Source organism: Triturus cristatus, chromosome 3_1 (genome assembly GCF_964204655.1).
Source record: "Triturus cristatus chromosome 3_1, aTriCri1.1, whole genome shotgun sequence".
Taxonomy (NCBI): Eukaryota; Metazoa; Chordata; class Amphibia; order Caudata; family Salamandridae; genus Triturus; species Triturus cristatus.
The window spans coordinates 6,989,514-7,001,256 of record NC_140583.1 but is presented as its reverse complement, the minus strand read 5'-3'; the positions used below and the strand labels follow the sequence as shown (position 1 = coordinate 7,001,256).

At 52.8% G+C, this 11,743-nt stretch overlaps 1 protein-coding gene across 4 annotated transcripts in view; it reads right to left on the bottom strand.

The window, feature by feature from the left end:
- Nucleotides 1-3,706: 3,706 nt before the first annotated feature.
- The window catches only part of FNBP4 (formin binding protein 4), a 298,745-nt gene continuing 290,708 nt past the window's right edge, over nt 3,707-11,743 (bottom strand). For all 4 annotated transcript variants that reach the window (XM_085646515.1, XM_085646517.1, XM_085646516.1 and 1 more), the window contains one exon: nt 3,707-4,620. In XM_085646515.1, the coding sequence (XP_085502641.1) occupies nt 4,530-4,620 (91 nt within the window). In that variant the 3' untranslated portion in view covers nt 3,707-4,529. The remainder of the gene's footprint in view (nt 4,621-11,743) is intronic.

Genomic DNA, 11,743 nt, shown 5'->3' with positions numbered 1-11,743 from the left:
ATTGGGGTAGGCTATGGCTTTTGAGGTGTCTATAGTGGCACCTAGGTATTGCTTTATGTGAGGGTGTTAAGTGCGACTTCTGGTAATTGATGGTGAAGCCCAGTTCGTGGAGTAGTTGTATTGTTGGTGTGGCGCACGCACTGGTTGTAGGATGTGGCTTTTATGAGCCAATCGTCCAAATATGGGAAGACGTGTATGTGCTGTCTTCTGAGGTGTGCTGCTACTACCGCTAGGCACTTGGTGAATACTCTTGGTGCTGTTACCCCGAATGGGAGTACTTTGAACTGGTAGTGGTACCCGTCCACTACGAATCTGAGGTACTAACTGTGAGCATGGTGTTCCCGGAATGTGAAAGTATGCGTCTTTCAAATCCAGCGTGGTGAGGAAGTCGTTTTGGGAGAGGAGCGTAAGCACCTGCTGAAGCGTCACCATGTGAAAATGGTCTGAATGTATGTATTCGTTTAAGGGCCTGAGATCTAGAATAGGCCGTAGCGTCTCGTCCCTTTTTGGTATTAGAAATTATAGGGAGTAGACCCCTAAATTTTGTTGATGTATGGGAACTTGTTCTATTGCCTGTTTTCGTAGGAGGGAGTTTACCTCCGGTTTTAGTAATGTCAAATGTTCTTGTGACATTGGGCGTTGCCTGGGTGGAATGTTTGGGGGGGTAGATGTTAATTCGAGGCAGTAGCCTGATCGAATAATTTGGATCACCCATTTGTCTGAGGTGATGGGGGGGGGTTTAGGGGGAGTCATTGGGTAGGTGGTGTGGCAGAGCGGGCGGTATTGGTTTTGCCTCTGCCCTTATTGTTGTTGCCCCTATAGCCGCCTCTTTGATACCCCTTTGTGAAGGTGGACTGAGTGGGGGATTTGTAGGAAGTGGATGCACTATCGGAGGAGTAACCTCTAGAGGTGCTTCGAAAGGAAGAGCGGCGAAAAGAGCGTCTGGGAGTGTGTGACTGCAGCGCTCCCATTGATTTGGCTGTATCGGTGGCCTTTCATTTTCTCCAAGGAGTCATCCACCTTTGGACCGAACAGGTGTTCTTGGTCAAAGGGATGAATGAAATGGAGGCCTGTACTTCAGGTTTGAAGGCTGAAATTCTTAGCCAAGCATGGCGACGGAGAAGGATGCTAGTGTTGATGGCCCTGGAGGCTGTGTCCGCTGCATCTAAGGCACAGCGTATCGAGGTGTTAGTAATTGTTTTACCCTCTTGTATTAATTCGTGGGCCCTGTTCTTGTATTTGTCTGGGAGAAGGTGCATGATGGATTCTAATTCATCATAGTGCGTCCTATCGTATCTGGCTAATAGCGCCTGGGTGTTAGCTATACGCCAAATGTTAGCTGATTGGGACGCAGTGCGTTTTCATGACGCATCCAGTAGCTTTGATTCTTTGTCAGGTGGTGGTGCTTCGCCTGACACTTGGGAGTTTGACCTTTTTCTTGCCGTGGAAACCACTAGGGAATCCAGTGGTGCTGGCCCTTTGATATAGGCAGGGTCTGTGGGGGCAGCCTTATACTTTCTCAATACGTGGATTAATGACCCTGGCCCTGACTGGGTTCCTAAAAACCTCTGGGGCATGTTTTACTACACCCTTCAGCATAGGTAGTATGGAGGTAGACCTATGTGAGGTATCAAAGGTGTTGAGGAGGAAGTCTTCCTCTACTGGGTCAGTGTGCAACTCTACCCCATGATAATGTGCCGCCCTCTGAAGCAAGTGTTGGAAACCCAGGGAGTCTTCTGGTGGAGATGGCCTGGAGGGATAAAGGTCATCTTGCAGGACATCTGGAATGTCCAGGTTATTATAATTATCCCATGGGTCCGGGGATCCTGTAGGGGTGGGGTCTTGGGGCACATCCCCTGGATCTTGATATGGGTCCCCCTGATCATAGTCATCTGGAGACGGGGTTGGGGAGCGATGAGGTGTAAGGGGAGAAGGCGGAGGGGGTGGAGGAGAGGGAGGCAGAGGAGGTGGGGAAGGTACTCTGAAGGGGGAAGTAGCAGAGTCCTTTCTCTTAGGAGGTGGAGCCGGCTTATCTAAAAGTCTCTTTTTGGAAGAGTGCCAAATGTCCAGTTTTTGGATCCTGTGTAAGGGTCTTTTGTAAAGGATCAGGTGCAAATAGTTCTTGTGAGGAGATTTGTTCTGTCGGCGTCGAAAGGTTCGGAGCCGATGACATTTTTGGCTTGGGCACCTCCGGTTTCTTGGTCGGCGCCGAGATGGGCTTCGGCGTGGAAGTATGGGCGCCGAGGGCTTTATGGTGTTTGGTCGGCACCGAAGATGGTGTCGGTACGGAAGTACCGGGTTTCGACCCCGAGGTTTTCGGCACGGGGCTCGGTGTCGATGTGGAGGCCGGTTTAGTTTTCGGTGCGGAAGTGTGTTTCTCGGCACCACTGGCTGTCTCGAGCCCGAGCCGCCGGAAGGCTTGTGTGGCTTCTTCACCGGGCCCGAAGGTGGGGTGTGTGAAGCTGTGTCTCTGGTCTTGCCTAGGCCCGGAGGCGAAGGCGTGACCGAAGCCTTTTTGGGCGTCGGCAGGGGTGTGGAAGGGGGTATATTACCCACGACCCTCTGCTCCGGTGTGATGTCCTCCAGGTCTGAATCGTCTGCCTCGGAAGCACTGACGATGTCTTCTTCGGTGTGCTGCTGTCCAGGATCTTCGGCGCCGTCTTCGAAGATGTCGACTGGAACGGAGGTCGAGGAGTGCGCCATGTTGCGTCTGGCTCTTCGATCTCGAATCGTCTTTTTCGACCTGAAAGACTTACAGGCCGGACAGTCTCGAGCCTCGTGTTCAGGGAAGAGGCAGAGGTTGCACACCTCATGAAGTTCGGTGTGGTGGAATTTGGACCCACATCGAGGGCACTTCTTGAATGGAGTTCTTTCCATCAGCCGGGACCGGAGCCTGGATGGGCCCGAAGGCCGCCGTCGACGACCGGAACCGGAGATCCGTCGATGTAGGTGTTGTAGAAGGTATCGGAAACAATACTGCAATGTAAGCGAGGATTCCGCTTCGATGATCGAACTGGAAATGTTTGGAACCGGAGCGTGAAGATTACATCCAAGCCCGATGGCGGAAAAAACACAATCTGAGGATGGAGCCGAAGCCCATGCGCAGTATGATCCAAGGGAGGAGTCACCGATCCCGTTACTTCCAAAGACTTTCCAAGAGGAAAAACAAACTGCAAACATCCGGGCCCAACACCAGATGGCGATCTATGCACAGTGTACAATCTGCAGCTCATATGCCTCGAACAGAACGTTTCCCATTCCATTTTCCTAAAACCAAAGAGATAAGAGTAGAAAGTTATGGCTTTACCCCCTTAGCAGTTGTTACAGGTAGTGAGGATCTCTTTCAGGTCTAAATAATTCTTAAGAGCCAAAAACCTCTGAATGTACATTAGGACTCAGCCAAACAATACAAAATATACATATATAAAAAAAATTCTAATATTCTGCACTGTATCTGAAACCGCAAGAAAACAATAGTATTCCCAAGGACACTGCCGGCAGTCAGTCTGACCCAGGACCAGAGAACATCACACATTTAAACAAAAACCTGCTAGAAGGGGGCGTGCGGAGCTACTTCTTGGTGGTGCAGTTCAGCCTAAAGTTACATATCGTCACCGCCTCACGCTGCACCCCGTTTTGCCACATTCATGAAATATATATTTAATGGACCTAGATGGCCAAACAGAAGCACAAATACAAACACAAGTTAAAAAAAAGAAATTTTATTAGTGAATATGTACAAATTTACAAAGTCACAAGTGAAGTACAAACCACCAAATGCTTCTGAGTTTACCAGGTGAATCCTCAAACAACCCAGAGAATCTAGAGATTATCAGAAAACTACAGCTGGGAAATGCTTCACATGCCCTGCTCCTTTGGACCTAAATACTGAAAAGGGATGCACTGTTCACAATTAGAGGCGGAGCTTCATAAAAACCCCATCAGCATTGGGGTATGGGTGTCCACACGGGCAAAGCACACTGGCCATACAAGCCTTGCCGTGCAATTGCTAATTGAAGAGGCAACATTTGCATTCAAACGGGCCAAATTAAGTCATTTAATATGTAACCGTTTCGTATGGGACAGGCTGCTTTCTCCGCACTGTGAGGCAGGTTCTCTTACGCATCTTAAAGTTAGGGAAGACTGCTCTTAGAGGAGAGTCATTTGGAAACCGGGTCATTTTGTGATCTCCAATCATTCATAATTCTAACTTAGACGAAAGTTGGAAAAGGTTCCAGGAAGTGAGAACCAGATGTTCAGTACAAATTGAACACAACTGGAAGAGATCAAGGACTCCCTTCAGCTGCAGACCAGAGGCCAGGAGATACTTGGGGCATGAAGAGCAGATCTGGAGGCAGAAAGTTGTATGTGTCAGGTCAACAACTAGGTCAGAAATATTAGAGAAATCACACCGAATTGTGTGAACAGAGTATTCGCTTGGTATATTCAAGGAAACAAACATTTACAGTCTCTCTGGCAATATTTATAAAAATAATAAACTGTACATGTGTAAAAAACTGCGCCACATCTCATGTACTCGAAGCCATTTTCTTTCTTTTGATTCGACTTCTCCAGTCTGTAGGAATCGCCTCAAAGTTGGCATTCTTTTCGGCCAATCCACTGGAAAAAAACAAATAAACAATGTGTCAAAAACAGTGTTCTTTGCGACAGAAAGCAAAGGGCTTACATGCATCCTCACAAGAAGGATTAATTAGCACAACAGCCCTTCCCTACAACAAGGACTAATGAGCATTAGTGTTATGTTCACAGTGACCAGAGCTGAAGCACGCTGCCCGTAGTAACCGAGGAGCAATGACCTCAAATGCACTTCCACCACGGTGACCAGAGCTAAAGCACGCTGCCCGTAGTAACCGAGGAGTAATGACCTCAAGTGCACTTCCACCACGGTGACCAGAGCTAAAGCACGCTGCCCCTAGTAACCGAGGCGCAATGACTAAGAAAGTGGCTCTGTATATACTGTTCCCAAATAGGTACAGTGTGCACAGAGTCCACAGTCCCCAGAGGTTTGACAGAGGCTAAAGTTAGATATAGCCTTACTCTCTAAAGTGGTAGCTTGGCCGAGCAGTAAGGCAGTATCAGAGGACAGTGTAAAGCATTTGTTGTACACACTCAGTTAGCAAATGGTCTCACACACTCAAGAACTCTACTCTAGGCCAATGGTTTGTATATAAAAAAGGAATATGCTACTTACCAGTATGCATCTGTTCTTGGCATGTAGAGCTGCAGAGTTGTACACTTAGCATAGGTCGCCATCTGGTGTTGGGCCCGGATGTTTGCAGTTTGTTTTTCTTCTTGGACAGTCTTTGGAAGTCACGAGTTTGGTGACTCCTCCTTCGGTCCGTACTGCGCATGGGCTTCGGCTCCATCCTCAGATTGTTTTTCGCCAACAGGGAAATGGAGCGTAGTAATAACAGTGAGAAACCCATGTGTTGTATCTAAATAAGATGTACTGGAACGGATACAGGTAGCCGGGGAGGCGGGTGGGCGTGTACAACTCTGCAGCTCTACATGCCAAGAACAGATGCATACTGGTAAGTAGCATATTCCGTTCGAGGCATATGAGCTGCAGATTGTACACTTAGCATAGATTATATAGCAGTACCCAACCTTAGCGGCGACCACCGGTATCCGTTGCAGCTGTTTGAAAAAGTGTCTTTAGTACAGCCTGGCCCACCCTAGCTTGCTGCTTGGAATGCACATCTACACAGTAGTGTTTTGTGAAGGTGTGCGGTGTAGACCATGTGGCTGCCTTGCAGATGTCATCTAAGGGTATATTCCCTAGAAAAGCCATAGAAGCCCCTAACTTTCTTGTAGAGTGGGCTTTAGGGGGAACAGATAATGTTCTCTTTGCCTTTTGATAGCAAATTTGTATGCATTTTACAATCCACCTAGCTATCCCTGATTTTGAAATGGGGTTGCCTTTATGTGGTGGAGAGAAGGAAACGAACAATTGTTTAGTCTTCCTGAAGGGTTGCGTTCTTTGTATGTAGTATAGTAACGCCCTTTTTACATCAAGCGTGTGTAAGGCCCTTTCTGCAACAGATTGGGGTTGCGAAAAGAAGACAGGTAATTCCACTGATTGATTGAGGTGGAAGGGGGAAATGACTTTGGGCAGAAACTTCGGATTTGTGCGAAGTATGACCTTGCTGTGATGCATTTGTATGTAGGGTTCCTGTATGGTGAACGCTTGTATTTCACCAACCCTTCTAAGGGAAGTGATAGCTACAAGGAAAGCTGTTTTCCAGGTGAGAAACTGTAGCTCACATTTGTGCATTGGTTCGAAGGGCGGACCCATTAGTCGTGTAAGAACTAAATTTAGATTCCATACAGGGGAAGGTGGTGCCCTGGGAGGAATTACTCGTTTAAGGCCTTCCATGAAGGCTTTAATAGCGGGCACTCTGAAGAGTGATAAATGCTGCCTGTTTTGTAGATAAGCAGCGATCGCTGCTAGGTGTAGGCGTATGGATGAATATGCCAGGTTACACCTGTGAAGATGGAGCAGATAGCATATGATGTGCTGTATGGATGCATCTAGGGGGTTGATTGTATTGTTACGGCAGTAAATTACAAATCTTTTCCACTTTGCGGCATAGCATGCTCTAGTGGTAGGACGTCTGGCTTCCATGATGATGTTCATGCAATCAGGGGGAAGGTTAAGGTATCCGAATTCTAAGATTTCAGGAGCCAGATCGCCAGGTTGAGCTGAGCTGGGTCCGGGTGCCTGATTTCTCCATGGTTCTGGGTTAGGAGGCATGGGGAAAGGTGCAGTTTTTGATGTGGTACCACTGATAGTTGTAGTAGCGTGGTGTACCACGGCTGCCTGGCCCACGTTGGAGCTACCAGAATGAGTGTGAGGGAGTGCTGTTGTAGCTTCCTGACCACTAATGGAATTAGTGGGAGAGGTGGAAAGGCGTATGCAAATCTGCCTGACCAGTTCATCCATATCGCATTGCCCTTGGACAATGGGTGTGGGTATCTGGCGGCGAAGCTTGGGCATTTTTTGTTTTCGTGGGTGGCGAAGAGGTCTATTTGAGGATGCCCCCACTGTTTGAAGAATGGGTGAAGAACTTGTGGATGCAGTTCCCATTCGTGTAGTTGTTGCGTTTGTCTGCTGAGCAGATCTGCTATGGTGTTTTGTACTCCTGGAACGTGCTGTGCCAGGAGAAAGATGTTTTGGGGAATTGCCCATCTCCATATGCTCTGGGCTAAGCGGGAGAGCTGGGGAGAGTGTGTCCCCCCCTGTTTTTGTATATAATACATCGCAGTCATGTTGTCTGTGCGAATGAGGACTGTTGGACAGGCCACACAAAGGGCTTGCTCCCTCCCCGCACGACAGGGCCCGAGCTCCGGCCCACCAGGCATAATCCACGAAAAGCACCTGTACCCCGTCTCCCGACGGATCTTCTGCCCTCGGACCTCTACTCATCACGGGGCCCAGCCCCACCGGCTTCCCCGGCCGGTTCAAGCCGCCATCTTGGGCCCTGCACCACGAGGCCGCGTGGCCTCACCCCGACCCTAACCCCGGGCCTGGCCGGCCCCGACATCCCGGCACCACCATCCACCCGGGAGGTGAGCGGACCACTTGGCAGGTCAATAGGAGGACGAAGTGTCAAGAGCTCTTCCCCCGCCAGGTACCGATCGCCTCCAGCCCCCCCAGGCGCTGGCTCCACCCCCTGCTGGGTGTCTGGACACCTTCATCCCGGGCCCTCCGACCTCCAAGTGCGAGGGTCCGGACATCAAAGGGCGCCTGCCCTATAACTGGGGCAACTCCGGAGCAGGAAGGCAGTTGTATCCTGGAGTCGAGAGACACCGAGAGAACTCAGCCTTGACGGACTACTGGCGCTGCCGTAGCCCGCTCTTGTGAACCATCGTCCTGCCTGCTGGCGCTGCCGCGGCCTTCTACAACATCCATCCTAGTCGGGACCTGCTGGCGCTGCCGCGGACCATACATCGACCATCTCTCCGGGACCTGCTGGCGCTGCCGCGGCCCGTTGTAACGACCATCCTCACCGGGACCTGCTGGCGCTGCCGCGGACCGTACATCGACCATCTTTCCGGGACCTGCTGGCGCTGCCGCGGCCCGTACCAACTAAGCTCGAGGATTGTGAGCTAATCATCATCTCATCCAACCTACCTGACTGGTAGACAGACTGTCCCGCTACCCCTTACCCTGCTTTGAGAGACTTGAATCGAGGGGACCCCTGAGTCCAGACCTCCTTGTACCATTCAACCGTACCTTAAGAAGTGCTTATAAAGAACACTGAACCTTATCCGTGTGTGGTATCTGTCTGTGGGGGGGGAAGTTACTTGTCTGTACGATCGCTGGAGACGGCTCTCCCCGGAGACCTCTCCTCCTGACCCCGGCCGACCCTCCCGGTCCGTCTATCCTTTCTAACATTGGTGGCCAGCGGCGCGATCCGAATCAACGCGTAATCGTACAGAGAGTAGCTCACCCCACGACAACAACACGATGTCAGCCAAAGATAGCAACTCCACCGAGAAATTCCAAATGGATAAATTAGAAGAATACAACCACCGCGAACTGAGACAATTCTGCATAGAACTTGGCATTGCTACCACCGGCCTGAGTACCAAAGATGATCTAAAGCACGCCCTAGAGTCGTGGACAGAAACTGGGGTCGCCGGACCCTCCGACCAAAGCAGCATCACACCAGAGGGGAACGCCACGGCTCCCGAGGAGCGGGGAACGGGCCTCTCGCAGGAGGAGATCCGAGAAAGAGAAAGAACCAGATTGCACGAGTTGGAAATGGCACGACTCAAGATGGATGGGGAACTCAAGTTAGCTGAACAGAAACTCAACCTCGAGCACATGCGGCTCCGAGATGAACGAGAAGAGAAGCAGAGACAGAGCTGGAGGAAAAAAAAATAACGCTCGAGCGCAAACTGGCGGAAATAGACCTTCGGAAACAGAATAAAGAACTGGGGGTGCCTGAGCGACCACACACCCCGGGGCCAATCGAGAAAAAAGTCCACATCCCCAAGGATGTTGTCCGCGAGTATGTCCGAGAAGACGACATACAACAGTGGTTTAAAGCCTACGAGATCGCCATGACCTCCCACCGGATCGACCGGAGTGATTGGGGAGCCGGACTCTGGGGGAGGTTTATCAACGAGGGGCGCGATGCCCTACTGCAGCTCCCAGATCACCAAATGTCGTCCTACGACCACATGAAGGCTGCCCTCCTCACCCGCTACGGCCTCACACCCGAGATGTACCGCCAGAGGTTCAGAGATTGCACCCGGATCCCAGGTACAACTTGGGTAGAATACGTGAACTATTTCAGCCGGGCCTTCGAGGGGTGGATAAAGGGGAGCCAGGTCACCACCTACGAACAACTCTTTAACCTGATGGTATGGGAGCACCTGTCGAACAACTGCTTCGTCGAGCTCAGGCAGCACCTCCTCGACAGTAAGCTGACTGACCCTCGGCAGCTCGCCGCCGAAGCTGACCGATGGGAAAGCACCCGAGTGGGCCGGAGGGGGCCACACGAACAGAACAGAAACAACCAAGGCCAGCACCGTCCTCTGGGAGGAGGAGGGGGCCAGGGGCGAGGGAGAGACGCCTTGCCCGCAACACCCGTGGCCAGCACCCCGGCTCCGGCCGGTCGGGGCAACCCCCCGTGGCGTCCTGGGGTCCGAGCCAACGCCACGTGCCACCGATGCCAACGAGTCGGCCACTACGCCAATGACCCGAACTGCCCGCAGAACCAAACACCCAAGCCCCGCCAGGTAGCTGCCGCCGCCCTGGGGGAAGAGCGATCATTGGAGGAACCAGAGGAGTATGAGCCGGCCCAGCAAGAGTGGGAACCGGCCGCCATGGTCCTGGCGTGCTTAGGGGGAAGAGACATGGTCCCGCGGGCTCCCCTACCCGCTAACACCAGGAAATACGGTCAGTGGGTGACCATTAATGGACAGCGAGCCGAGGCCTTGCGTGACACAGGCGCCAGTGTGACGGCCGTCCGCTGTCACCTGGTGAAGCCCGAGCAGATCCTGCCGAACATTCTCTGCCCCGTCCGCTCGGCAGACAACTCTGAAAGTATGTGTCAAATGGCCTGCGTTCCATTCGAATGGGGAGGGGTCTCCGGCCTGTTGAAGGTGACGGTCCGGGACGATGCCCCCGTGGACTGCCTCCTGGGGAATGACCTCGAGAGTTCCCCGTGGGCCACCGTTGAGAGAAGAGAGCACCTGGGGATGCTGGGCCTCCCGGACTGGGCCTGCATAACCACCCGGTCCATGGCCGCCCGTGCCGTCCCTCGATCAGAAGAACCAGAGTGGCCAGCACCTCCGCCCCCAGTCGCCCCAGTAGAAGACGACGAGGCCAGCCTCCCAGACCCGACGGTCGAAGGGGACGCGCAACCCCAGGACCTTCCTGACCTGGCTCAGTGGCGTCAAGAGGGGGGGCCCACCCAAGCACAGTTCCGCCAGGAACAAAAGACCTGTCCCTCCCTCGAGGGACTCCGCCAACAAGCCAGCGCCCAGAACGCAGGGGACTCCACCGGAACTCACTGGGTCTACTGGGATAACGACCTGCTATACAGCGAGCAAAGAATCGCCGAGCTGGGGGCCGGTCGAGTACTGGTGGTACCTCTCCGCTTCAGAGACTTTCTGCTCAACCTGGCCCACGATGTCCCCCTGGCTGGACACCTGGGCCAAGATAAAACGTACAGCCGCCTAGTGACCCACTTTTTCTGGCCGAAGATGAGGAACGACGTCCTGAACCACTGCCGATCTTGCCCCACATGCCAAGCCAGCGGGAAGAGTGGTCGGAAGCTGAAAGCCCCTCTGCAACCCTTCCCGGTGGTCACCACCCCGTTCGAGAGGGTGGGGATAGACATCGTGGGGCCTCTGGACCCCCGCACGGCACAAGGACACAGGTTCATCTTAGTACTGGTGGACCATGCCACCCGCTACCCCGAGGCGGTGCCCCTACGGACCGTGACAGCTCCGGTGGTTGGCCGGGCCCTAATGGGGATCTTCTCCCGGGTAGGCTTCCCCCGAGAAGTCGTCAGCGACCGAGGCACGAACTTTATATCCAAATACATGAAGTCCCTCTGGCAACAATGCGGGGTCACCTACAGATTCACGACCCCCTATCACCCCCAAGGGAACGGACTAGTGGAGCGTTTTAACCGCACCCTCAAGGGGATGATTGGGGGATTGGAAGAGCCCCTCCGTCGCCAGTGGGATGTACTACTCCCGTGCCTCCTCTTCGCCTACCGCGAAGTTCCCCAGAAGTCCCTCGGTTTTAGCCCTTTCGAACTCCTGTACGGGCACCCTGTGCGAGGGCCCCTCAGCCTAGTAAAAGAAGGTTGGGAGATGGCCCCCCTAAAGACCCCTCCAGACGTCTTCAAATACCTCCTGGCCCTACGCAATCAGACCCGGCGCTTCAGAGAGATGGCCAAGGCGAACCTCGAGGCCAGCCAGGAGGACATGAAGAAGTGGTATGATCACAATGCCTCCTCCGTTGAGTTCGAGCCTGGACAACAAGTATGGGTGATGTCCCCCACCGAACCATGTGCCTTGCAAGATAAGTGGACGGGACCCTTCAAAGTGGTCGAGCGCAAAAGCCCCGTCACTTACCTCATCGACCTGGGGACCTCCCGGAACCCCCTTCGGGTCCTCCACACCAACCGACTCAAACCACACTTTGTGCGCTCAGAACTCAGCCTCCTGATGGCTACGGACAGTGGGGCAGAGGAAG